Source organism: Brienomyrus brachyistius, chromosome 1, assembly GCF_023856365.1.
Source record: "Brienomyrus brachyistius isolate T26 chromosome 1, BBRACH_0.4, whole genome shotgun sequence".
Classification (NCBI taxonomy): domain Eukaryota; kingdom Metazoa; phylum Chordata; class Actinopteri; order Osteoglossiformes; family Mormyridae; genus Brienomyrus; species Brienomyrus brachyistius.
The window spans coordinates 23162924-23189787 of NC_064533.1; the positions used below are offsets into that span (position 1 = coordinate 23162924).

The 26864-nt window shown below is 46.0% G+C and overlaps 1 protein-coding gene across 12 annotated transcripts in view; it reads left to right on the plus strand.

Annotated features, from left to right (window-relative positions):
• LOC125744386 (receptor-type tyrosine-protein phosphatase mu-like) overlaps positions 1-26864 on the plus strand; it is a 200150-nt gene that overhangs the window by 13316 nt on the left and 159970 nt on the right. Inside the window, exon 1 of one of the 12 annotated variants that reach the window (XM_049016218.1) lies at positions 2707-2873. The exons of 10 other annotated variants lie outside the window; for them this stretch is intronic. Coding sequence is in view for 1 of the 2 variants with exons in the window: in XM_049016161.1 (XP_048872118.1) it covers positions 2941-2980 (40 nt within the window). In the remaining variant the exon portion in view is untranslated. Of the gene's footprint in view, positions 1-2706; positions 2874-2893; positions 2981-26864 lie in introns of those variants that run through there. One more of the 12 variants, XM_049016161.1, reaches the window with a different exon arrangement.

A 26864-nucleotide genomic window follows, 5' to 3' on the forward strand; every position in this document is an offset into this window, starting at 1 on the left:
GTGTGGTGGCTTGAGTTCATATGATAAATTGAATGAGGCAAGCTGGATGAAAGATGGCTGTCTTTGTCCTTCGTTGGTAGCAAATGGCCTGGAAATGGTGACCTGACATCCCTAGAGGAGGTGTTGGATGTCTTATAATGGTTAAAGCTGTTATTTGAACAGAGAGTAAATAGTCGGTCTCACCTGAGATGTGAAATTGTGATCTTTGTAGCAGACCTCACTTGCAGCCTCAGTGGGGGCGTAAGGCCTTTGTGAGATGCTCTGTTTGTGTGTGTGTGTGCGTGTGTGTGTGTTTATACATGCGTCGGAGGTCAGGAAGTTGGACAGGCGCGTGGTTTGACGACCTATTAACGTGGCTTGATGAAACCACGCTGCCTCTAATTAGCTTTGGGTTGCTGCAATGGCAGAATGTGTTTATCAGTGTCCCCCCCCCCCCCTCCATACCGTTATAAAGAACATCTTCTGTTTTCCCAGAATTCCAAGTCAGTGTTCCGTTTGACTCTTAAATAAGCACTCGCATTAGAAGGGGGTGTTGCCCAGGCTGCCAGCAGAAGAACAAACGGACGCGCTGCGTTACATCTCCTGTTTTGTCACGCTGACAAGCCGGTGCTCTGTTCCTGCTCGTTATCACTCGCCATCGTCGCCACCGGTGGACGGGTCTCCGAGGCATTGTGCAGGACTGCCAGGAGCTTCTCTGCAGCTCACACGGTCTAGCTTTCTCGTCTTAATTGGCTATTATCTTAGCGTCGGCACAGGCCCGGTGCTTGGCGGGTGACCGCGGCGACCAGACTAAGCTTGTAGCTGGTTACCGACGGAAGTACGGTAATCCTGATATGCCGTCGTCTGGCAGCATCTGCTCTTTTTTTTTTCTGTCAACTTCAGCTAACAGCTACCAGTCACTCCCTTCTCTTGACCTCTCTGTGAAACCGATCCAGCGGATTTGAGAGTTTTATACAGCTGGAGTAACCCAGGCTTCTGAAAGAAGCAGACGCCGGCCAACCATAATCTATTGGAGAGTGAGGGCGTGAAGAATAGCGCCAGACTGGGACTGGCAGCTAAATGTCGAGTCTGTACTGATTTGATTAACCATCTTGCTGGGGTTGCGAAAGCCTCAGAGACCAGCGTTATGTCACGCAGAATCCCTCGTCAACAACCAAGCGTTACGTGTGTTGCATCATTCAGATGATGGCCAGTAACTTCTCGGAGGAGTGTCATTTTTTTTTAACTAGCTAAATCAGACAGCAGGTATTAACTTGAGCATATTAACCTCTCACACGGTAAACATGTCTTGGCTTTTAAACATTTTGATTTATCTTTAATTTAATTGGCTATTTGCTGGTGTCCTCGCCTTTTTGTTATGTATTGTTCCTCCTTCAGTTTGCCACACTACCTCTTTACCTTCCAGCGGTCAGATTTGTTTTACCTTTTTGACGCGTGGAGAATCCGTTGCTCGCTCTCCGCCGACGACTGCGGCAGGACCGGCAGCATTTGCCCACGCCGCGGGGCCCGGAGAGCGGCTGCGTGGGCACCGGCTGCTCGACAGCCGCGTCAAGGGGGGAAGCCCAGTGGTGAGAGCCGACTCCTGCAGTGTTATGCATTGGGGAGGAGACCTTTACGAGTGCTTTGGAATACAGGGGCAGTTTGGATTGGGGGGGGGGGGGTGGTGGTTTGGGGCCCGCCACGCACCTGCTGGAGGCTAGCTGTGACCTTCTCACTGCGGAGCACAGGGAGTATCACTCCCCCAGCAAAGAGGATTGGGGGGGACAGGCTCTTTTGTGGACCTGTCAGGGATGCTGGGATGTCATCCCTGACCTTTCATGATACATTTCTGGGGGAGGCTTTGGAAGCTGTGTGGTCTTGTTTGGAACTATTACTTAACCCCCTTTTCCCTCCCCCTGTACTTGCAGTATGAATGTCAGTGACTACTTAATACCCCCCCCCCCCCCCCCCCCAAATTTTATGTTTGCACCAAGATGATTTTTGCTTGTTTCCAAATCACTTGGAATTCAAATCCTTCCCATGTCAAAGTATGAAAGTATGTATCAGGGCGGCCCTTAAACATCAGGACACCGTTCCATCATGACGGACCGATGGTCCTGCTGCGTCATACGATGTAGGGACATGACCACAGTGCCAGTGTCACGACTCCAGTGTTCATGAGCAGATGGGGGGGCATGGCGGTGTGTCCAAAGTAAAGCTTCTGAACTGTAGTAGCTCTGGAGAAGTTCCTACTCGTGATCTTACACTGAATGGGATCAAGCTGGACAGGGGGAGGGGGGGTCGGGGGGGGGGGGGGGTCGGTGGGGTGGGTATGGAGGGCAAAAATGCAATAAAGGTGGAGCGTTTACAAAAGTAGCATTTAGCAATTTAGAGGACCACAAACTCCGAAACTGTCTGTAGCATCGTTCCTGTCTGTAGCTTGGGGTCTGTCGATTTCCGGTTGCTGTCTATTGCTCAGGGCCTGTCTGTAGCTGGTTACTGTCTGTATCTGTTGTTGATTAACAGCAGGCATGAGTTTCTGCAGTCGTCTTGGCTGCCGTCTCACAAGGTTTCCAGAGAAATATTTTTAGGAACTGAAGCCTCCTCCCAGGCTTACGTCCACAGTGTGGGAAGGTCTCTTTGCTGCGGCTCTGGAAGCTGTAAACTCTGTGACCAGATGTCCGCGGGTCCTGTTAGTGGAGGCGGGCCGTTAGGGCTGGGAGATTTAGCAACCGTCTACTGAGGTGTTAAAGAATGAGACCCGGGCCTCTGGCCTTTAAGTCCATTACAACCAGCTGTAAACGAAAGCTGGTGAAATGCGTGAGGTGTGAACGAGCGCAGCCGGAGAGCGACCGTAGATGAAAGTCGTCTGTCATCCTACAGCATCCCCACAGGTAATCTGGGGGCTGACATGCTCATTGTCTATCGACCGGAAAGTATGAAACTGCCCACGGGACGCTGATGGGAAGCCGGATACGCAGATCTGTCCAAACAGAAACAGGTAGGTGACATGGTTTGGTCGGATGAACCATGGAGGTGAGAAACATCAAGCTTGGGTTCAGCTGTCGTTTGGATAATGTGCAGGGTGCTATTTCAAGCTCAAGGTGACGTCACATCTGACCATAACACCTGGAAAGGCACGGTTGTGAATGTAATAAAACATTAAACCTCGATCGCATTCTAGTAAGCATGGTACCTCATTCACCATCCGTCACCGTCCACGTAGTTTTCTATTATGGATGGGGTTGGAAACGGACCCGTTGCACTTTTTGAAGATGAACCGGCAGGTGATCCCTGCTCCCCTTCTGCCACCACGTGCTTCATCACTGCTAATACAGAGGCTGAAAGCAGGCGTCTGCCGCCTCTTAATTTAGCCGCTTTTGTCATTGGGCTTTAATAACGGAGACACCTGCTGGCGACGATCACAGCTCTGCCCGTACTGAGCTCCCGCGGCCCCACCTGGAGCACATCATCCTGGTGAGTTCGGTGTCAAAAGGGCCCCTCCCATCCAGAAGCTTCTCGACCCTCCTCAGCCAGTGAGACGCGCTTTGTCTTTTGTTATTTAAATGTTTAATGTAAAGATACTTCAAGTGCCAAATATTAGCCGAAACGGTGTCAGCAAACAGACGATCCTGCTGGAAAAGAAAAACGGATAAAAACCACCTTATACTGGTTTATATCTGGTTTTAGATGGTTTAAAATGGTCTGAGATGATCTTTGATGGTCTTTTTCCAGCTTTTACTGCTATTTGATGGTTGGGTGGGCGACTAGTTGGTCATGCTGGTATTACCAGCTGAACCAGTTAGAATGACCACTGCTAGTATGAGAAGCTAAACCATCAAACCATCATGTGGAAACGTACCGTAGGCTGGTCAACTAACTCAGTCAACCAGCTTAACCAGCCTAAGCTGGTTGAGTGGGTTTTTCAGCAGGGACATAATGGGGGATTAAAAAAAAATACTTTTCCTTTCCTAAGAGATCACTCTGGTGGACCACCTGGTAGGCTGAACCCTTAGGGTTCCATTGACCGCCAGCGAGGCGGCTGATGGATTTAGCCACGGTTGGGGGGGGGGCTCTGTTTGAATACCGCGTCCACTGTGGAAGTGGGCTAAGCAGGCCTGGGATTAGCATTTTGCCTTTTAGCCAGATATAGTTCTGGAAAGATCTTGCATCGGGGAGAGCGATTTGAGGAACTCGATCTCGGTCGTTCTTATGGACCTCTCACAGCTTTTAAATTTATGATAAATAGGGGGCCCTCGTTTGGAGATTAAGATGGACCGTGTCTCCGTCAGCAACGTCCGCCTCTTATCTCCCCGTGGGCACGCGGTACTCAGCTGCTGTGAGGGGCTCATTCAGCCTGATCCTCTTACAGGAAGAGATGACATTACACTTGGACAGTAGTGAGTGTGGGTCACACTGCAGCCTCATGCTCGCTGGGTTGTAGTTTCAAATCCCGCTCTCCGTATGTGTGTAGTTAACATGCTGTACTTGAGTTTCTGTGTGTTTTGGTACCTGTGTTGGCACAGAGACAGGCTACTGAGGTGACCTATGAGGCCTTAGGATTAGACTCTGACTGACAGGTCAGGGACAGGTATGGTGTGACCAGGTGGTGGGGGGCGGAGGGCCTGGAGCATACCACACCCTGGGGGGGGCATGGTGGGCCCTCGTGAGGTGACGCATATTCTACTGGTGACAGATTTGAGGAAACAGGGACCACATGGAGCAGCTCGTCCCAGCAGGCTCCCCCCAGTCATTTGGTGGCTTCCTGTCATTGCTGACATTTCTGCTTCCCTGGTCTCCTTGCCCATGTCACCTCAGCTCCTCGTCCACCATCCCACCCCCCCCATTTCATTCAGCCCATGTTGACAGGGGCACAAAGGGAGGCGACAGTCCTTTCTGGTCCTTTCTTGCATGGCATCATCTATCCAAACACACGTTGGTCTGCTGCCGTGAGTCTTTTTTCCGCTCGAGTCGGTGTGAAACACGCATAAACATGGGAAATTTGACCATAAGTTGGTAAAACTGAAGCGTTGAATCTTTTATGGATGCAAACTGAATAGGGTTTTGGATGGATACACCTTTTGTTTAAAGTAGCTCATCCTTCACTTTGAATTCTGGTAGCCTAATTCACGCACCTGGTCCATGTGCTCCGCCCATCAGAGTCTGCTAGTGCAGCTTTTTCGCTGATCTCCCAGAATGCCGAGCGATGTTGGCATAATGCCGGGCTTTCCCGTGTGAGTTCCGTGAGTTTGATGTGCATGGGGTGCTCAAATTTGTGGTTTGGAGGAAGGGGGAGGGGGGGGATTCGAGGTTCCCAGTGGACGAGGTCATCCTCAGAGCTGCATCACGTCAGAGTCAGGCTGCAGACGGTGAGGTCGTCAACCCCCCCGTCCATCTCTGCCAACTGGAGCAAGATGTAGCCTGTCAAACATGGGTGGGTGGGGGCAGAAGACCGCATTTGCATATTATTCTAATAGCAGCCGTGAGTGCCCAGAAATTAGTCTGCGCGATAGCATAATGAACGCATCGTCTCATCGCCTTCCACATAAAGCCTCATGCCGCTCCCATAAATTATTCATGGTAGCCCGAAGGCAATAAATCAGCGAGGCAAGAACTAAAAAAATTAGCTACCAATTAGTGTTTATTTATGGAGTTTGTAACCCTCCGTACTCAAACTGAAATAAGCAAATGGACAGTGGGAGATGGGGTGTACTGATGGAGGCCTGTTCCATGCCCGGCGCCCCCCTCTGGTGTTTGTCAATCAACGTTTGATTTTTTTTTTCCTTGCAAAACTTGTCAGCCTGGTAACTGTCCGAGGCATTGACAGTCAGGCTCTTTGGCGAATTATGTTCTTAGACGTTGTTTACGTCTTTGCGTTCCTGTAGAAACTAGGTTAGCTTTATAATTTTTTTTTCTGGTAGCTAGTTGTTGAGTAAATACTGTAATAAGCTAAGATGTGTCTTTTAGAGGAGTTTTCATCAGGACCATTTCTGGCAGCAGCCGTAAGGCTGTTGAATAAATAATGTGAATCAGCCTTTTACGGTCGAGAGGACCGGACAGAGTAGCGATAAGCACTTTGATTCCCGCGGGCGACGGCCCTGAATCTCTGAGCTGCAAATCCGACCATCCTGGACACTTGGAGTCCCCTTGTAATAAGTGGTTACCACCACTAATGTGGGGTCTCTGAACAGGCTGGTCCAGACAGAATGTAGGGGATGGCCCACCAAGTGGACTCTTCCCCTGGTCAGACTTTTTCACGGAGTCACAGTGCAGAATTTCCATCCATTTTCCAAACCGCTTATCCTACTGGGTCGCGGGGGGTCCGGAGCCTATCCCGGAAGCAATAAGCATGAGGCAGGGAACAACCCAGAATGGGGGGCCAGCCCATCGCAGGGCACACACACACTCCATTCACTCACACACGCACTCCTACGGGCAATTTAGTAACTCCAATTAGCCTCAGCATGTTTTTGGACTGTGGGGGGAAACCGGAGTACCCGGAGGAAACCCCACGATGACATGGGGAGAACATGCAAACTCCACACACATGTGACCCAGGCGGAGACTCGAACCCGGGTCCCAGAGGTGTGAGGCAACAGTGCTAACCACTGCACCACCATGCCGCCCCCAGTGCAGAATAGTTTACATTTATGTATTTCACAGACACTTCTAACAAAAACGATGAATGTTTGAGAAAGCAGGGTCACACAGTCCCTGGAGAAACTGGGGGTTAAGGGCCTTGCTCAATGGTCAAATGGTGAAATCACTCTTACCACAGCCTTCCAATCACTGGCACAGAGTCCTTACCTGCTGAGCCCCCAGTTACGTGTTTTTTTTAGCCTGTGATTTAATCCATGCCTGGTAATAAATAAGGATCATTTTGGTGTGTGGAGTCCCATGAAGATCATATATCACCATTACATAGAGTGATAATCCTGCCCTGACTGAGTGAAGTATCTGCAGAGTCAAACATCTGGTCAAAAGCTTTGATAGATGTTCTTTAATCCACAGCTCACTGTGCAGTCCCTTATCTCTTGACAGTGACAACTTCCTGCCTTCACTGTTAATTTGTCCATATATGTTGAAGGATGGTATTCCTTTATATGTCATGGGGGGGCAGAAATACGGTCATTGATTTATATGATTGAAAATGTAATTTTATTAGCAAATAAAAGTGTATTTAGCTTTGGTTGAGCAGTGTGTCAATGTCCGGCTTGCTGTTCAGTGCGTAGTTGTGCAGTGGGGACACACTAAGGTGAATTTCCTGATTGAACTTCAGCACCAGGTAGTGACCCAACATTGTGATGTATTTAAGGAGTCTGGTTGGTAGGCTGGAACCGAGAAGGGTAGTGATTTAACTGTTACCTAATGCATTTCACTACATGTTGAACTTTGTATAACTATGTATGTGACAATTAAAGAATCTTGAATCTTTTTCTACTGGCACCCCCCCCTCCCCCGCCCAGCCTCACCCCATAAACTTTCCCCAATTTTGGTGAAACGTCCAAGTGGACATTAGCCAGAATCAGCGAGTGGATGAAATCTGGGTGACCGCAAATGCACACAACCGCGAATGCGTGGGGCCCCCATCCTTCACGTCTGCGCCTGTTACGGCGATTTCAGCCGGGTCTTTGGCCGCCGAGGTGTCACGGTCCGGGACACCGAAGACCCCGAAACGCCCCTGTGTACAATCGGCTCGTTAAGGAGGGCTTCTGCCGCCGCTGCTGCTGGCAGGTCTCCCCAAAAACATGCCATTATTTATTTCTGGTGCATCCGCGGTGACAGTAATTGTGTCGGCACTGAAAGGTCACTGAAATATGTTTATAAAATAATGAACATTAAAGCCGGCTGTGAATGGTGCCAGGGCTGCACAAAGGAGCGTGTATGAGTGTCGGGTAGCTCTCCTTATTGTCACTGGTGTGTTGGTACTTGCGTGTTTGTATGTGTACAGGGGCGTAGCTAGAAATTCTGGGGCCTTTGACAAAATCTCACCTTGGGCAGCCCAACTTACAGTATATAATTTTAGAATTTTACATATTCCACAGCCCCTGTAAAGTTCAACCAGGGTATCCATACCCCTACTGTAGTTCTCTCTCTGTGTGTGTGTGTGTGTGTGTGTGTGTGTGGATTAGCTTTATATTGCATTGTGGGGACCAAATGTCCCCCCACCATGTCAAAATAAGTTGTTATTACATGGTGGGGACCATTTTCCCCCATAGAAGTGAATGGAGAGTCCCCACAAAGATACAAGAGCCTTCGCCCATGGGAATCAAATTGTAAGATACCTGTGTGTGCGTGTGAGCATGTGACCTTTACCTTCCTCTCCCTCTTTTGTTTCCACTGCGTAGAAACTGGCGTAGATCTGCAGATTCGTGGAAAATAAAAATCGCAATGGGGATTAAATATAACAGTGGGATTTAGCTGGGGCCATGAATAAACGGCTTTCGGACCCTGATCTCTGGGGGGGGGCTGTTCTGTAGATGGTCAGACAGGAGCACAAATCACTTAATTTTTATTCTTTTTCTTAAAGATCATCTCCATATAGGTGAGATGTAATCCTGATTCAATGGCCTCCGCTGGGGTGAGATTTAATCATGAAACATTGCCCGTACATATTCATTTTTTTCGGATTCCCTTGGCTGGCTGCACTGCTCTGAAAACGACAGTATTTTTTTCTTTTTCATTTCCTCCCTTTTTCTATGCCAGACCCCTGCCCCTGCTACTTAGGGAAACCCTGTTCTTTATAACAAAATGGCTTCCCGCTTGATAAGGCACTTTGAGTCCCCACGGTCTCCGTGGTCGTCGTGCGGAAGAGCCACCCCCTGGCTTTGAGGCTCACCGTCATGGCCCCCTTACCGGGGCCCCCCAGACTAGTATCAGCAGGATACAGCGAGTTAAGAGGAGCCAGTTGGGGTGGGGGGAGGGTTAAGGGAGCCCCCATGGGAGACCTCAGGAAGAACGAGCAGAGACGACCTTCCTGCCAAAAGGCATCTAGGTCATGGCAGACGCAGATTTAACCTCGAAGACGCCGCTTGTTCTTTGGCTGACGTGGGGGACGTCTGGGTGGTCGTCTTGGCATGTAGCTACCTAAAACATATTTGTGCCAAACCGATTTCTTCATGTGAGAGGAGACAATCCCTGCTGAAGTTTAAGAAAAACCAGACTTCCAGAAATGACCAAAGCGACGTATTTTGTCTGTATTCCCTGATGGGGTTGCCTGTCTCGCTTACGGCCTGGCATCTCCCTTTTGACCCAACACGGATTCAAATATTCATCTGCTTATTTCAGAGGGGCTCTGACACATTCCTGCCTGGGTTGGTGCTTCCTGATAGTGGTGGGGTACAGGTTGGGGAGGAGCCAGGGAATCACACCCCCCTTCCCTGGAAACCATGAATGGCTGCCCTGCCTGACTTGGCTGGCTATGATGTGTGTGTTTTGCTCCAGGCTTTCGTCCCCGGTGGTTGAACATGGACTGTAAATGATTTTAAAGTCTGCACAGAGGGGCTAAGTTAACACCCAGGGTGTCAGAGTGATCTGAAAGCGATCGGACAGCCGGGGAATTGGCGTGAATGGAGGCCGGGGTAGAGCGGGATGCTTCTCGCCAGCTAAATTTGCACCTGGCCTCGATGGGATAGGTCGTGGCGGGGTGGGGAGCTTTGGGGTTGAGAGTGGGGGGTGGTTAAGAGGGTGTGGGGAAGAGAGGGGCTTTTGAGAGGTGACCCACGTTTCCACATGGAGTCCGGATCTTTTTGACTGCGGGGTCTTGGAGGAATGTAGGGCAATCTGACTTCCCAAGTCCCTGAGGATGTCTGTGTGTGTGTGTGTGTGTGGGGGGGGGGGAGGGGGGGGTGGTGAGGTCAGAATTCTCATTCTTGAGCCTGAGAAAAGCCTGAGAAGCTGCATCAGGTGACTCTCATTCTGACAGCTTAGGTGTTGATGGGGCAAATTCACGAAGTACCAGGAGATCAAAGAGGAGACTCTGAAGTCTGCAAAGCACAGAGATAGACGGTGGTGGGGTTGGGGAGGGAGGGGGGCTTTTGTTTAAAAAATTCCATTTAAGTTTTAGTTCATATCCAAGATAAATCGAGCCCACAGGTTAACTAGCACAGTGTATTAAAACCAGACCATGTACTTAAAGCCAAAGAATGAACAAGTACGCTACTTAAAACATTTACATTAAGCTGTTCAACATGTGCTTTTACTTAAAAGGTTTTCTCTCATATTTATATGAATGTTATAATATACATAATATGTATATATAATCTGTGGATATATACATGGAGCCAGATATTATGGGAAGGAATGAGGTTAGGTGCTTCTCAAAAGGACAAAATGATAGAGCAAATCCGGGGACTTGAATCAACAACCTTGTGGATAATGGTCTGTTGTAGTACCCAGTGGAGACAAATCCAGTGGCTGGTTTGCCGAAAGAAGTCTGCGCAGCCTGTGGCGGATATCGATCGGATTTCTTTCAATTAGGCTGCGTGTGGAATTCCGTGTTGGGTGATTTAAGGCAGCTTGGGCCTGGAAAATGACTCACAAGCCTGGAGGGGCAGAAGATACTCAACCGTTCGTGCTCTAGGAGCCAAAAAGCCGGCGAATATACAGCAGAGAATAAAAATAACACCAGCGCGCCTTCGCCTTACAATCTTTCTCTTCTTTAATGGACCTAATCGTTTTTTTAAAATTATTATCCATTAAGAAAAGGTGCTGAGCATACTGAACAGATCTGTTTATCCAGCCGCCATTTACGGGATTCGGACGAGGCAAAAAATGATTAATCTGAATTGTTGTCATCTTGAAGAAGCCCTGATAATGTTTCCCTTCCCAGCTGATTTTAATGTATTTTCCCATGTTTAAAATAAACCCGATTTCCCAGTGTCTGACTGGCATCAAACTTAGTCAAATTGACAATTTGCAAGACTGCTTTCGGACCGTAATGATATTTTAGCTGAAAGCGGCTTTCCGTCATTAATCCTCGCGTATAATCCCGGGGAAGAGCCAGCAAGGCGTTACTCCGGCCAAGGGGAGGGGGATTTCATCAGTGGGGGAGTCCGTGAAAGGGGCCGGTGCGGAGAGACGCCCTGGCGGTTTTAATGAGGGAGCTCCTCCGGGGATGTGCTGCATGCGGTTTGCAGGGGGCGGGTCGCGAGAAATTGGGGCAGCAATCACCGCGCAATTATTACCCTTAATAAATCAGAATATTAATCCTGTTTTAAATATACATATTTGGGTTATTTTTTCTTGTAAATTAAACAAATTAATGCTGTTTAATAAGAGTGTTGTTTGAATATTGTTTGTATTTAAGTGTGTGTGTGTGTGTGTTTGCGCGTGCGCAACATTGAGTAGTAATTCTGATCACACGATTCTGCCAATTCTTTATTTAAACCGGGTTGTTGTACAGGTTGATAATTGCTCCCTGGAAGCTGCACACGAAATTTGACACGGTTGTAAAATTTCACTGAATCTTGCATGTAAAATTAGATATAAAACAGAATAAGTACTGAGTTACGACTTTTGCTTAATCTGTTCCTGTTGTTTCTAAAACCTTGTTTTATTGCTTTTATTTAAAAATATATTTTAGGGGGTGCAGTGGTTAACGGAGTTTGCATGTTCTCCCTGTGTTACTGCGGGGTTTCCTCCTCCCCACACAGTCCAAAAACATACTGAGCTGAATTTGAGTTACCAAACTGTCCTGGGTTATTCTCTGCCTTGTGCCCATAGCTTCCTAGTCTCTATAGAACAGGCGGGATTATTTGGATGGATACGTTTTAGCACCTTATAATTAATTTAATAAAAATGAATGGCTTCCCTTTATATATCAGGGTATAAGTGGGCATGTGACTGAGTAGAGTAAGAAACTGTACCTGTAATCTGAAGATCACCAGTTTAAATCCCTGCGTTGGCAGATTAATTTAACTACTGGGCCCTTGAGCAAGACCCTTAACCACAGTTGCCTGTGGGATTGACCCTGCTTTCTCAGAAATGTGTTGGAATAAGTCATCCACGAAGTAAAATAAGTGTAAATTAAATTTTTTCAGTGGAAAACCACTGCAAGTCAGTTGGGTTACATATCTGGTTTGTTTGAGGGCACAACCTCAATACTAGCGCCTCCTCCTTACCTCGATGGGAACAGGTCTGTGGAGTTATTTTTGATTGTTGAATGACAGTAATCAAGCTGTATTTCGGTTGGTTTGATTCCCTTATTGGTGGATGCTTGCACTCCTGAGCCGCCTTGTTGCCCCCCCCTCCCAACCATTAACATCTCCTGTTGTATCATAGTTTCCAGATGTAGGGTAGGTGACCTTGAGGGCCTGTGCACAGTTGCATGGGTGACATGCTGAACGGCTCCTGCACTTTACTGGTTTACTGTGTTCCAAAGGCTCCCTGCAGATCCCTGCAGCCGCTTTATGGCTTGAATGTGATACTGAGCCTTTTGGAGCGACAAAGGAACTTGGTCCTTTTACAAGCAGGTGGGGTGGTGTGGGGGTCTGTACAGTTCTTTGGGAGGAATCTGACGGATCCAGTATAGGCCCACCAGATGGGACGTGCTAAGACTCTCTTATCTCGACTCACAAGTCCCCCTGAACCCCTTTGTACTTTTCTGTAGCACACAGGTCTAGTAAAATCCCAAGTTTAGTCCTATGGCATTAATTTAGTCTGGTGGCCGCTACAACAGTGCCTGAAGGATTGCGTCATGAAGCGTGTAAAACCTATTTTCCATGTGTAGGACGAATGAGATTTAGTTATGTTCAGAGTGCTAAGGTTTTATAGAATTCACATGATTGACACAATTATGGCTTTTAATTCTGAGGGATTAACTTTCTGTGTTTTTTTCTAATGGACTGATGATGTTCTGAGCAGATGATGAACTGCGAAGCTGAATGTTGGACCTTTAATCATTCCACCAAAATAAAAACAAATTGATCATGTTATGGATTTTTGACAGAATATGTTAATGCTGTTGGGTGTTTTCTGGGAGGGAAGCATGAGCGTATGTTTGTCCCGCATCTCATGTAGAACGTTCCGCTACGCAACCCCTATATAGATGTATAAAGAAATGGGTCTTGTATAAACGTGGGAAAAAGAGCAAATGGGGTAGAATATCCCCATAAAATGGGAGGATTCTTTTGGCTCATCTAGTATGTTGTTTGTTTTTTTGAAACGGGGGTGTTGAAAAGTCCCATCAGCCTCTGGTTTGCCGCTGTCTATATGGGGGAGGGTGGTTAGGGAGCTTCATCGCAGTCCGACCTGCCATCGCGCACCCGCTCCCCTTTTCATCCAGAGCCTCTCAGTGGCCCCCGGCTAATCGGATGGGAGCGGGCCAGGAATAAATCATCTTCTGGGCCTCCCCCATATTGAGCCGCTGCCTTGTAGCGAATCAATTTGGGCAAAAATAAACATCTATCACAGCCCTGGCATGCCGGAGCAGTGGGAGATGATCGGAGAGGAAGCCCCCCCCCCGAGCTGTGCCTGGGTTATGCCTGTGCTGTGTCTTCTGATGTTATGTCGAGGGTCTGAGGGACGCCAAATTCTCCACAGTTACGCCAGACCGTGTTTCGCCAACATCACAATGGAACTTTGTCGCGTTCCTAAGTGGCTGCTCTTGCTGTCCGTTAGAGTTTATCTCAGTGCTTATCCGTTGGGTCTGCGTCTTGAGTTTTCAACTCAAAACTAAACTGAACTTAGGCCCCAAAGTCATTTAAGAGGTATCTGAAAAGCAAGAGAGATGACTCCTCACTCCCACGATGCCCGGTCACCCCAAAGCCCCACTCGGGTTGGTGTGATATCGAAATAAAAGTTTGCCGACGCTGGCACTGACCTCAGATTCACACGCATTTCTCTGTGGACACTGGTCTGGAATTAGGTCTGCGAATGAAGAGAATGAACGCAGGACTTGGTGTTTTCATTCTGTCCGTTCAGATCCAGATGCTGGTCGTCATTTATCGATTTGATGCTGGGTGGGCTCCTTTGAACAAATCATTAACGCTCGTTAGTATTTTAACTGTACTATACAGACATCAAAGAACTCTTCTTTCTCTTTTTTTTTTTTTTTTAAAAAAGTTTTCTTTGTGTGCGTGTGTGCGTGTGTGCCTGCGCGCGTGGTCCAGGTATACATGGCATTGTGGGGACATTGGGTCCCCACAATATGATGATAAACCTGTTATTTTGACAAGGTGTGGGGACCATTTTTCCAGTCTTAACAAGGGGAAATTTAATTTTATTAAAATCTGTGCCTGCAATCAAAAAACTAAAGATGTAAAAATACTTGTATTTTGTTTGGTTACTTATGGTTAAGGTTAGAATTGGGTAGGGGTTAAGTTTGTCATTGTTGGGATTAGCATTTTGCCCATAGGAATGAATGAGAGTCCCTACAAAGATATGAGTACAAGTCTATGTGTGTGTGTGTGTGTCTGTGTGTATAATATATACATACATGCATACAAGCTTAAGGAATTTCAGTCTGACATATGTCCTAGTTGCAAGATCGAACGTGGGAAGAGTGGGCTGTCTGGATGGACAGTGTTGGTTTAATTTCTGGTTGTTGGAAAGAGGCGAATGGGGAGCCCTTTGAAGTTTCTCAGTCTTCTTCTGGAGGGAGAAGAGAGAATTCTGGAAGCCCACCAATTGAAAGGAGGCCTGGCTTTTGTTGAAGGAGCGGAATACTGCGCAAATAAAAACAGGCAAACTCGATGCACCATTTAGAAACATCGGTTATGCTCCAGGTTTGCAGCAAGTCATTTCCCTGAGGGACATTATATTCTTCACGTAGCTTGTTGATTTTGTTCAGTGAACACACTTGTATAATTTTGGAAATAAGGCCATTTTCATTTGGTTTTACTAACCGAAGTTCGGTAATTTACAGTTTGTCTGTAAAACAGATCTTCTGTGAGGTGAGTGTAAAATGGTGTCTCTGAAAAGTGCTTCAGTAAGAGGTCTTCCAGACTTCCTGTCAGCGCAGAGCCCTCCATTGTTGTGGGAAATTTACTGCTGTCCGGATGGTCGGCGAGTTATTATTCGTGTGACCGTATGCTGGGCTGCAGATGGAAGTGGAGCAGACCATATTTCTGAGTCCTGGTTGGAGGAGACACTCAGGGAGAACCAATTGGCGAAGAGGCCAAGGGTCATCATTCATTTGACCCTATTGATTAAATTTTTGGCATAGAAACTCTTCGGATATTGTCTGCTAAGTCACACGCATCCACTGAAGACGCATCCACTTCAGATCTGCCCCCCTCCCCACCATCTTTTAGTTCGATATGAATCTGGAAAAGATGAGAACATAAGGCTACCAGAGGTCGCCGGGCTGTGTTGGGCACGCAAATGCATTATCTAACCTGCAGAGCTTGTGGTGGGACGGTAGCGCGTCACACAAGCGATGGCCGTCCCTCGGCCGTCTGACAGCCGCAGCCAGGGGGTGGTATAGGGACCCTCTGCTGTGTGTTTTCTTACTCCGAGGCCTGTGAGTGCGTGTCTGTGAAACCGGGGCTGCGTTCCATGGCTGTTAGGTGGGCGGCGACTCCGGAGAAGGGATCTTTTCTTCCCCTCCGATTCCGGAAACTTCTCTGTGTCCCCCCTCGGCTGCTCTTTCCTCTGCGCAGCTACTGCCGTGGAAATGAAGCGCTCTCTGCCAGCAGCTGGTAACTCGGATATAGCCTCTTTCCTTTATAAACTGACAATATGGAGCCTTAATGCCCACGTTCTGCCTTTTCAGGATATTAAATTATGCTTCCTGTCTGCCCGAGCTGACACACCGTCGTGTGCATGCTCTCGTGTGGCGACAGCTGGGCTGCCTCACTTTCGTGGATGACTTATCACCTCGCCGTGATAAATCCTTTAACGCGGAGCTGCACGACTGTTGCTCCTCATTGGTGTATTCGCAGCCCCCTGTAGCTGACTGTAAACACAGCTAGCTGAGATCGGCAGACCGGAGAGGACGTGATAGTATGCACGGTTGTACACTGTTCCATAGTTTTGGCACCATGGCTGTTGTCAAACTCAGTTGAGCTGCCACACATATGGGACTCGTTAAGCAGCAGACATATCAGCTATGTCACGATAAATTATATTGTTTATTAATTTTATTTATTGTAGTTAAACTAAAAGCAACTGTAACATCAGGTATCTTGTTTCCTCGTAATGTGGTCACTACTGGCCCGTGGCGTGTAGACAGCCCCCGGCCTTTGTCGCAAGGACTGCCTATTTGTGCTCGCGGAATGTGGTAGCTAATTAAACTCGTTTCTCATTATTAAAAAGCACCGTCTGAGGCACTGATCATTTTATTAGAGTAATAGGGCAGTCTCACGCCTCATTGCTTTGATAACGGTCTTTACGGACAGCTGAAGCGCTTTATCTCATGCTACGAGGGGGGGGGGGGGTGCTCTTCCCTCCTGAAGAGTATTCTCTACTGGGAGCTGGGAGGGAGCAAAAATGTGGACTGACTTTGGGTTCCCGAGGACCGGATTGGGAAACACTGCTCTCCCCAATGGCGCCCAGAAACATACACATACACCTTGCAGCAGTGACAAACTCCACACCAGGTGCACCTCTTATCAATCTCATCTACGGTTTTGCAAACCCTGTTTCATTTCCGGGTCAAATTTTGCGGCATCCGATTGCTCGCCCATTCGTCTCTGTTTTCCTCACCAACTCGCACTGACCACCCACACCATCTTCCAGAGAATCCAGACTCATCTTTATCACGCGACGTCAAAAAAACTGTCAAAACAGATAGTTCCTGAGCGTGATGATTGACTGGAAGTGCTTCGCAAGAGAAAACGAGCGGACGAAACGCCGCAGTCAGTCCTGACTCGGCTGGGTGGTCATCAATCTTCATTTAGTGCACTAAAGAGGATGACAGCTTGTCGTCCTTCATATCTCCTCAGCCATGTTAAGGAGCGCCTTACGTCTGCTCTAACATCTTCGGCTGGAGTCTTCTGCGTGGTGTGACTCGTATTGCTTAGCGGGATCAGGTTCTGTCTGGCACCTTTTGGATTGTGGATTTTGTCCACAGTGCCAGACAAAAGTCCACCTCCTTTCACTTAATAAGTGACTGTTCTTGGATGGTCAGGAGTGACCGAAAAGTAGCTGGATGTGGGCTGGTGGAGAATCATGCTTTATAAATATGTTACGTCCATTTAACTGAATGCATTTTATTTCTTATGAAGTTTTCTGTAAAGCATTTTGAATGTCATTTATGTGTGGAAAAAGTGCTATACCGATAAGCTAGACAAGTGACCAGTTAGCTATAAGGCTACTGCTACGGTATCCCTCCTGAGACAACGTTAAACGTTGATATGCAGGGAAATTCTTGGGAAGTGAACGGGAACGAAAAACTCGGTGCCAATTTCGCCGTGGTGAATTTGTGAAATGTTTATGCATTGTCATATCTTTCGTCTGTCACATTTATTTTTCCTTTCTCGTCGCGGCGCTCATTAGCATTAGCTTCATCATTGCGGTCAACAGAATTTTCTGCTTGTATGTCATTTTGTATGCTTTAGAGCTCCATGTACACCAAGGAAGACGATACCTCACATTTATAAGCATATATTCATGTCGAAACCAGCTTCTTACCATTTGCACCTTGGAGATACCGTAGAGCTGGTTATTAACCTAAGGCTTGGGCATCACCGTTAATTAGTACTTATTGTTGGGTCTAGGTCTAGAATAGCGACAGAGTCAAGGTGTTTGAATCACATTTAAGGGCTTATTCTAGGAAAATGAAAGGGAATTTGGTGAGGACATGGCTCAGAGTTACACTTTATGTAACATATCACTTGGAACACAGCACTGCCCCAAAAATGCTTTTTATGGCTCCACAGATGATGAAAATAGCAAGACAGACACTTTTTGCCTAAACATGGATGGGGCATCTTCCAAATAATTAGCAACAGATGGAGGCAAAGTCATTCAGATTCATTTATTCAGCATTCCGCATGGTTTTTCAAGAACCAACCAACCAGTTAACACTTCCTGCTTCGGCCCCTTTTGTCCAGTCAAATTCCTTGAAAATCACACAGGTAAACCTTACACATATATCCTAAAGAGTGTATTCGAAACAATATGTTTATTTAAATATTAACAAGTCAGTAAAATAACCAATTTCCACAAAATAATACTTGAGGAATAATCTACCTATTTTCCGGAAGATTCCTCAAAACATTATCACAATAAAATAAAATACAAAAAATACCCACAAAGTGAAAAAAAAGTATTCAGAGGAAGGAAGGGGAAACTTGCTCAGCAAAAGGATAATCTTTCAGAGAACGACGTTGCGTGACGCCAGGCAGGTAGCGGGAGGCTTGGTACATGACTGGCGACTGAAGCAGGAGAGACGAGAGGAGGTGCTGTGAAATTAGCAGGGTGTAATCACAATGTACACATCAGGTACAGCGCTACCTTCTTCAGCGGAAAGGCGGGGACCTTCATTAGATCACCAAGCCGAGCCGTCCAGGCGTTTGTCATGGCAACACACTTTTCTTTTTTTTTAAAACCAGAAGTGAGTCACTGAAGCCTGAGGCTGTTTCAGAGATGCACTGAGGCCGTCTTTGTTTGGTGGCGTGCGCCTTTGAAGCCACCGTTTGTTTAACGTTGAAAATACACACGACCAAGAGGAACGCGCTGCCACCGTTGAGCACAGGGGCCACACTGTTTCGTCTGTTCCGGGACGAGGGCCAATTTCTTAGTGTTTTCACAGCGTCGTGTCTTTTATTGCAGCTGCTGGCCCTGGCACCGCGGCCCCGTGGGTCCGGCTGAGTCGGGCATCTCAAAGGCGGCGCTGCCAACCCCCCGCCCCTTGGTCTTACCAAATCTTGGCACCGCGCCCTCAGGGTGGACTTCACATTCAGAGGATTTGCCCCAAAGCCATTGCCTTGGAAAAAGAATAGAATGAAAGTTAAAAGCTTGATCTGAGCTATGTCAATGAGTGCAGCTTAAAGGAAGAGCACCTCTTTGATTACGCCGTCCTGATCAATAGAAACGTGCTGCTAAAACATTAGCCTTGCCGCTAATCCTGTAACATAGGCCCCCTCTGGTCCTTGCTGAATGTGATATTTAATAGTGACAATAGCACTTGTGTCTGGGCTTTTTTGTGGTTTAATGCAGCTTGGGGGGGGGATTTGGGAGTGACGGGCAGGTATGCAGAATCTCCAGTTGCCTGTAGCCATCTGTTGCTACTGCTAAAGTTGTTCCTGTGAGATCTGTATAAGGTTTCTAGGTGTTTCTGGAAGGTTCTCCCAAATATAAAGCAGGGCCAAGAATGAGGACTCATATTGAGTGTAGAGGCTTTTGGCTTGCCTTGAGGGGGGTGGGTTATGTTTTTCTTCTGCTCTTTTATATGTATCGCGTCTGGTCTTTGGGTGCCCAAACGACATGTCACAAACGTCTTAAAAAGGCATTGGAATACTTAATATCGCTTCTTATGGTCGTTTTTGGAGGTATCCACCAGTGGTCAGCAGGAATCCGTTTCATAGATGCTTTGATCTTTCTCTAGCCTGAGTGCAAATTGTGGATTTTTATTTGTGTATTTTGTTTGTTTTGATGCTCTTTAGTGAAGGTTGAAACACTTGGTTTGTTGACTGTTTTTAAGTGCAGTGTGTGAAAGACGCTAATCTGGATTAGGACAATATGCATCATGATCCCTGATGATGTATTAAACAATAACCACTTCTTAATTGTTAAGCGCATCCCTTTGGATAACAGGAGACAGTAATTTGTGCAGCATTTATATGTTATCTGTCATTATTTTGTGCATGTCTGACTTTTTAAATTTATCTTATATGCTTTTTTTCAAAGTGATGTGTAACTTAAAGCAAGGGTCCGTCATTCCCTGGAGCAACTGCAGTTAAGGGTCTTGCTCAGATGCCCAACTGTGATGTAGCTATGCTGACCATGGGACTTGAACTGGTGACCTTCTGATGACAGGCCCCGAGTCTTTATCCACACACCACTCCACACTGTACGCTGATTGCTTTTTCTCACTGGAGATTGCAAAGGCTCCACTGAGTTTAAACTCAACGTTTGCAGAATTTATTTTTTTTTTCTACCAAGACATTATGTAGAGGTTTAATATTTTGTTTTAAATTGAGATTGGCATTGAGATTTAGAAATATTGGGATATCTTAAATGTCTAATTTTAAGATGGAAATGGCTCTTTCCCCTTACATTCTACTTTAGATTCTTGGGATTTTCACCTAAATAACTTCTGGATTACCTTGATTCTTCACCCGGTGTGTTTAATTACACTAGGGACTGAGATGACTTGTACTATCAGGCATCTGGCTGTTTGCATTAACTGAGGAATGTTAATTAATGAGAGGTGACCTAGGCTGAAATAAATCATTAGCCTGTGTTGTGAGCATCTCAAAATCGGTGGCATCGTAACCATTGGAAACCGCTCAGAAATCCAACACCGACCGCAACCTTCATGAGCTCTGAGTACATGTGACACGTAATGTTTTCACAAGCAGTCTATCAGCCCCTGTGCAGTCCTGTCGTGCTTGCTCATCAAATCTTCTTGGATGGAAGGAGGAGAAGGGGGGGCAGTGAAAAACAGCAGGAGAGAGAGGGGGAGGGTGGGAGAGGGGGAGGGTCCTTCAGATGACATATGCTGACCCTATGTAGCCACCATCTCCTGGTACTTATAGGAACATAGTAGGTAAATCTGGAATACTGACCAAAATCTAAGGCAGACCCTACCAGAAAACCGAGGACTCCATGAAAGGCTGGCCATTAGCATGCAGAGGTTTATGTTCGTCATTATATATGCACATACTTTTAAGTAATCCGTTCCACAAATATGTAAGTCAAATTTTACACATTAGATTTACCTTCCCATACCATTCAAGATTCAGTAAAGAATCTCTTTCAGTAAAAAAACACAAGCCAGAATTATACTCGTAATATGTACTTACAGTAATAACACATAAAATAAATTAAAATTTACTCACAGGCCTGTGTTACCTTTTCACATTAGCTCTTGAATATTTTGCATAAATCTGGATTTACTTAAGCTGGTTTTACACAACTGTGTGTGTGTGTGTGTGTGTGTGTGTGTGTGTGTGTGTGTGTGTGTGTGTGTGTGTGTGTATATATATATATATATATATATATATATACACACACACATACACACTCAGACACACAAGTACACAAGTGGCCAAAATTGTAAAAACACTTGCAATTTTTAGAGATTGCAGAACTTTATTCCAGGTTTTCTCCAGTTACTTATTTAGTCGTCCAGTGTATGATATTTGTAGACATTCTTAGATTTTTTTTTTATGAATATTACCAGCCGATATTTGTTTGTGGTAATTTTTAAAACGTGATGCCAGGAATGCTAGGTGTTTCCGCAATTTTGGCCACTACTGTGTAATTTTCTTCTTGAAGTATATATATGTGTATATATAAAACCTACTTGACTTGACTTGTACTTTGGGCTCTGGCAGAAATGCTGCACAGATGGAATCAGAATAAAGTACGATGAATCGGTAGGATAATGATCTGCACCACGTTAGAGTGGAAATGCTTTAATGCTTATGTTATGTCCTTTTTTGGGAACCGTTGAGAACCTCCAACCCTTGAAGTCTATTAAAAAAGTAATTAAAAAAGACATTAAAAAACATTTAGTGCCCTGTGATGGCATCACATCCTGTGTGTATCCCAGCCTGGGATGGGATCCAGGCCCACACATAACCCTGTATGGGATTGATGGTTGGAAGGATGGATGGATTCATGGGGAAAAAAACAGTCCCTTGTACTTATTTGACTGATGATTTGTGTGAAATGTACCAAAGGACACTCTGCTCTTTCTTGTCACCAATCTGTTCTTATCCAGTGGCTGATGTCTTCAAGGGAAGGTTGCATGAACATAACTCAATGATAATTATAGCTTTAATTGGTTAATGCTGACAAGATGTCACACATTCAAATTATATATAATAGTCTGTCATATAATAAATCGAGATCTATGATGTATAAGATCCCATCTATAATATTATTAGGATAACTCATGCAGTTAATTCAAATTAGTTGATTGCTGACAGCCCTAATAAATTTATTTGAAGTGACACCGGTTGAGTCCTCTCCATTGTTTACCAGTTCACAGAAATAAACTGAAGCATGAAAGAATTGATCCAGTGAAGTTTCCCGAACACGGGGCTGTATTGTTATGTTGCAATCAGACATGATACGGCTTAAAAACCATGCTGGTGTGACACAGATGAGCATTTGATGGAACAAATTAACCATGGAAATCCCACTTTTGCCATCTATATTTGCTTCACGTCTCTGGTTGATGGAAGCGCCGTTTGACAATATTGAGATTGACTGTTTACCAAGTTCTTACCAGAGTTCAAAGCCCCCCGTGTGGATGGTCTGTACGCAGGCAATCTGGGGGCCAGGACAAGCCCTGATAGAACTAGGTGAACGGGGGGGAGGCGGGGGGGGGGGGGGGGGGGGTACTGATAAATAAGAGAAATGAGGTTGGACTGAAATGGAATGGGGGGTGGGGGGTCCCAGACGATTTCAGCAGGAAGGATTTTAAGATCAAATTCGGCATGGCGCAGAGAGAGACGGCAGGACATTGGTTTTAAATTAGCAGAGATTGCTTCACGTCCAGTGCCCTTGGGGACTGGTGGAGACCAGACGTTCGTTAGGCTGCAAGGAGACTTCAGGGCGGAAGGTGCAGGCGGCCTGCGCTCGCGGTTCTGAAGCCTGAGAAGACGCAGCAGGGGTAAGAAGACTGGTAATTGCTGAATTGGCTTTTGAGGATGGTGGGAGGGGGCGCTGGGGGGGGTTGCTGAGATACCTATTACAAAGGCACGCATGGGTGCCTCTGTGGGACGATTGTTTTCTAAGTGGAGAATTTAGGACCAGGCGAGTGCCAAGTGTGAAGCTTTAAAAGCTCCGTTCAAAATAATAGGTACAAGGTTTCATCTCCGTCTATAATGTGGCCCCACAAATTGCTCAAAAATATCGGTTTATTGACTGAGTTATATGCTCAGCGCTTAAATTATGACGCCGCGAGCAATTACCGCGCCCGCTCTAAGATGGACCGTTACCTCGGTGGTAATTATGGGATGTTACAGATGTTCCCACAGATGTCCAGCACCATCATTTTAGCTTTCAATGTGTAGATCTCTGAACATTGGATCTTATCGTGTTCCTAGCAAATTATTTGATCTCTTTAAAGAAACCGAGGTAGTGAACTACAGTATTATCTGGCAACTTAGATGTGGTCTGTATTTTAATACCAAATCGTTTTGGATCAGTGTCTAGTCACCCCTTGAATCCGTTACACATTATCTTGCAGACTGAGATACCGAGTTCTATCAGACAGTCACCCTTCCTAAACATGCGTGGCTTGACCTTTTACAGTTTGTCTCTCCCTTCTATTTTATTGTCTGTTATGAAGTTCATTTTCAAATTAGCATGTGAACAGAGTCACACTGTTGAAGACACAGCTTAATCTGGTTCTGCATTAAATCTGCATCGTTAATCATCTGTGTTTGTAAGGTATTTATTTGTCATTCTGCATGTGTGTACGCCCAGAAGGCTCCTTCCCCTATTAATGCATAATTAACTTCTAATAGATATTCCGTATATGGCATTGCAAAGCCAGTCCTTCACATGCACCATGTTTTACTGTTGAGTCATGGCTGCCCTATGGATGGTACGTCAGTGAGAACATCCACGCTTGGCCTACAGCCTGTCACTCCTTGGGCTCATCACAGCCCTCCCTCCAATCCCCCCCCCCCTCGACTCGCTCCCTTTCCTGTTGCAGTTCGCCCACCCCTCTGCCTCTACTGGAGGGATGTTTCTATGTGTAGGCGGTGCTGTTTCATAGAAAGCACCTGGCTCGGTCAAGCCAACCAAAGCCAAGTCCAGTGGGCTGTATTGTCACACCATCCATCACCAGGTACACAGCAGGAGGACATAATGTTTCCCCAGGACCACGGTGTGGCATATAGACAGCAAGTGACAAGGGTAGATATTCACGACAGCGTAGAAGTACGAAAGATAGAATAATGCAATACCAAAAGCTATATATACATAGTGTCCTAAATGTATGTAAATAATAGTATTATATACATTATTACTGTTACTATATCTGTAAATCATATTATCGCTACATATACATGAGATTATAGTAAAACTGATGAGATTATTGACCACCCAGGAGAAATTCTGAAAAAGTGGTACTGTGACCCGTATGTGTTAGGGTTTTAAAATATATATTATTATTTGTCATATAAACCATCAGGATATTAGTTGACATCTCCAGGGTTAGCTGAATTAGTGAGTCTAAGTTACCTATACCGGATGAAGGGTTGGGAGGGAGATAGGTGGGTGGAGTGATTGATTGATGGATAGATGGATGAATGGATCAATCATTGGCAGTTAGTATTGGGGCAGCAGCAGCAGGTTAGGGTGCTGTGCCTCTGATCAGAAGGCCGTCGGTTTGAATCCCAGGGTCTACAGAGTGATGTCATTGTTGGGCCCCTGAGCAAGGTCTTTAACCCCCAGCTGCTTCAGAGACTCAGTACGTTTCTTTGGATAAAAACATATGCTGAACAAGTAGATGTAAATATATCCATCTTAGATCTGCCGGTGGGGGCCATCGGGAGACTTTGCGGGGAAAGCAGAGGAGAAAAGCCATCTTTATCTGGTAGGAATGAGATGTGGGAGCACGGTTGTCATCCAGCTTGGCATCAGCGTGCCGTCCCTCCCATCTGGGGACCACCGCTGGGTCCCCATATGTTCACGGAAGGCGCCTGTTGCTAACAGGCGCATTCGCCGCCAGGAGATGCCAGCCGTCTCACAGGCGTGCGTCTGAATATTGATACGGTGAGCTGAGATGCCCTGGTAGTCTTCAGATGGTCGGTAGGTGAGATGCTTTGTTGGAGGAAAAAGTCAATTTAGAAGCAATTGGGGGAAATACATTTTTAAAAAAAGCAGCATAAAAATGTTAATATTAGAAAATTGTAATTGATATTATAAAATATTTTACTACTGGGGCTTTTTATACAACCATAATGGTTGTATTTCACTAAATTGTTTAAAATCATTGCATATTTTGACGTAATGTATAAATTGTTCAGCTCATGTGGCAGATGTTTTATATCTATTACCATGCGAAGTTTGTTCCTTATTTAAATTAATGCATCATGGATTATTATAGAAAATGCATCGCCAATTAGTATTCTTATGCGGGCTTGATAATATGAAATGCAGATATTATCCAATTATTTTCAATTTAGTTTTTATCAAAGTCTTTTTCTTTATAAAGATTTAGTATGTTGTGTTGTTGGGGTCGTTGTGTGTATTAGTTATAGAGTCCTTGGGTGTCTTCTGACTACTGCACTACTAAGTCGTCTAGGTTTGCATCCCAAACTTTTGAGGGACATTGGTCCCTTTTCAAGGTAAAGGTCTTGAAGTGCTGCTCAATGTCATAGAAACGTAGGTAGATCTTAAAAAAAAACACCAGGACAGGGACGAGGACAGAGAGCCTCGCAGGAATCGGCGGATGTGCTTCTGGCAAAGATCTCAAGATGGCAACACTGTCGTTAGGGCTGAGCTCCCTCAGGGGGGAGGAGCGGCAACGAGGAAGTAAAAGCAGATTGCAAGGACGCCCTCAGACCATCTCGTGCAGGTTGGTTTTCATTAAGAGCAGCATTTGGCTTGTAGCCCTAAACCTTTCTCAAGGACATGATGGCAGGGTTGGAGGTTGTGAACCTACAACTGGGATGATTGTAGGATTTTTTTTTTAAGGTGGGGGGTATTAGAGAGGCCATAATTCATGCAGAGGGGACAACCTTATCAATAGCCAGTGATATGATTCGGATCACTGAATGACAGGGGAGGGGGCACTTTGGGGGCCAATCAGCTTTCATCTGGGGCCGTGCCCCTGTGGGCCCACCCCTGTACACACCCCTGGCCTACAACATATTCATCATCAGCGCCTTAACTCTGTTATGCCAACATAGACCTTATAGGTGATATATGCATTGTACAGCACAGATATATATACAGATATATGCATTGTACAGCACTTTGGTGCAAGAAATGCTGCTTTTAAATGTGCTCTATGAATAAAATTAAACAAAACAACTTTTTTATTTTTCCTTAAAGCCTGAGATGGTACATGAGTGAATGAGTTACATGCGCTTCTACCATAAATCATACCGCCGTCATCTTTCGGTGTTTGGTGTGGCCTAGACTGTGTGTCTCGAATGTCTTGCTGAAGATGGGCCTGAGGTTTCCTGACGTAATGGTTCTCGGAGCGATCCTGTCACCGTCTCGGAGCCTGTGACATGAACACAATGGCACTACTGCAGGAAGAGTGCGGTCTTTTTCGCTCTTGAAGGAATGCCATGTCCTGTACATTGAATCCGCATTTCTGGGCTGTGTACCAGCCCTGGAGCGCGGAGGAAACGTCTCACCCAGCCTGTTTTGGATCTGCAGCCGGACCATTTTTTCCATCCTAAAATGTTACAGATGATGAGGTGGATGATTTAAACAGCACAACCAGTCAAAAGAAAAGACTTCTGAGGGCTGAGGGCATTATCTGAATCTTTGATGCTCTGCGATATGTGGAGAATGCCTTTGAGCACTGTCTTTACTGGGCGTTAACTCACTACTGGTTGAAATATTTTGGCATGATAAAACTGATGTGATTCGTGGATAATGTTTCCCTCCCTATTTGTCACATACCTGAATGTAACCGAAAGACCTTCTTTGTAAAGTAATTAAATTCTGAACCTAGATTTACTAGGGGCGGCATGGTGGTGCAGTGGTTAGCACTGTTGCCTCACACCTCTGGGGCCCAGGTTCGAGTCGCTGCCTGGGTCACGTGTCTGGAGTTTGCATGTTCTCCCCATGTCGTC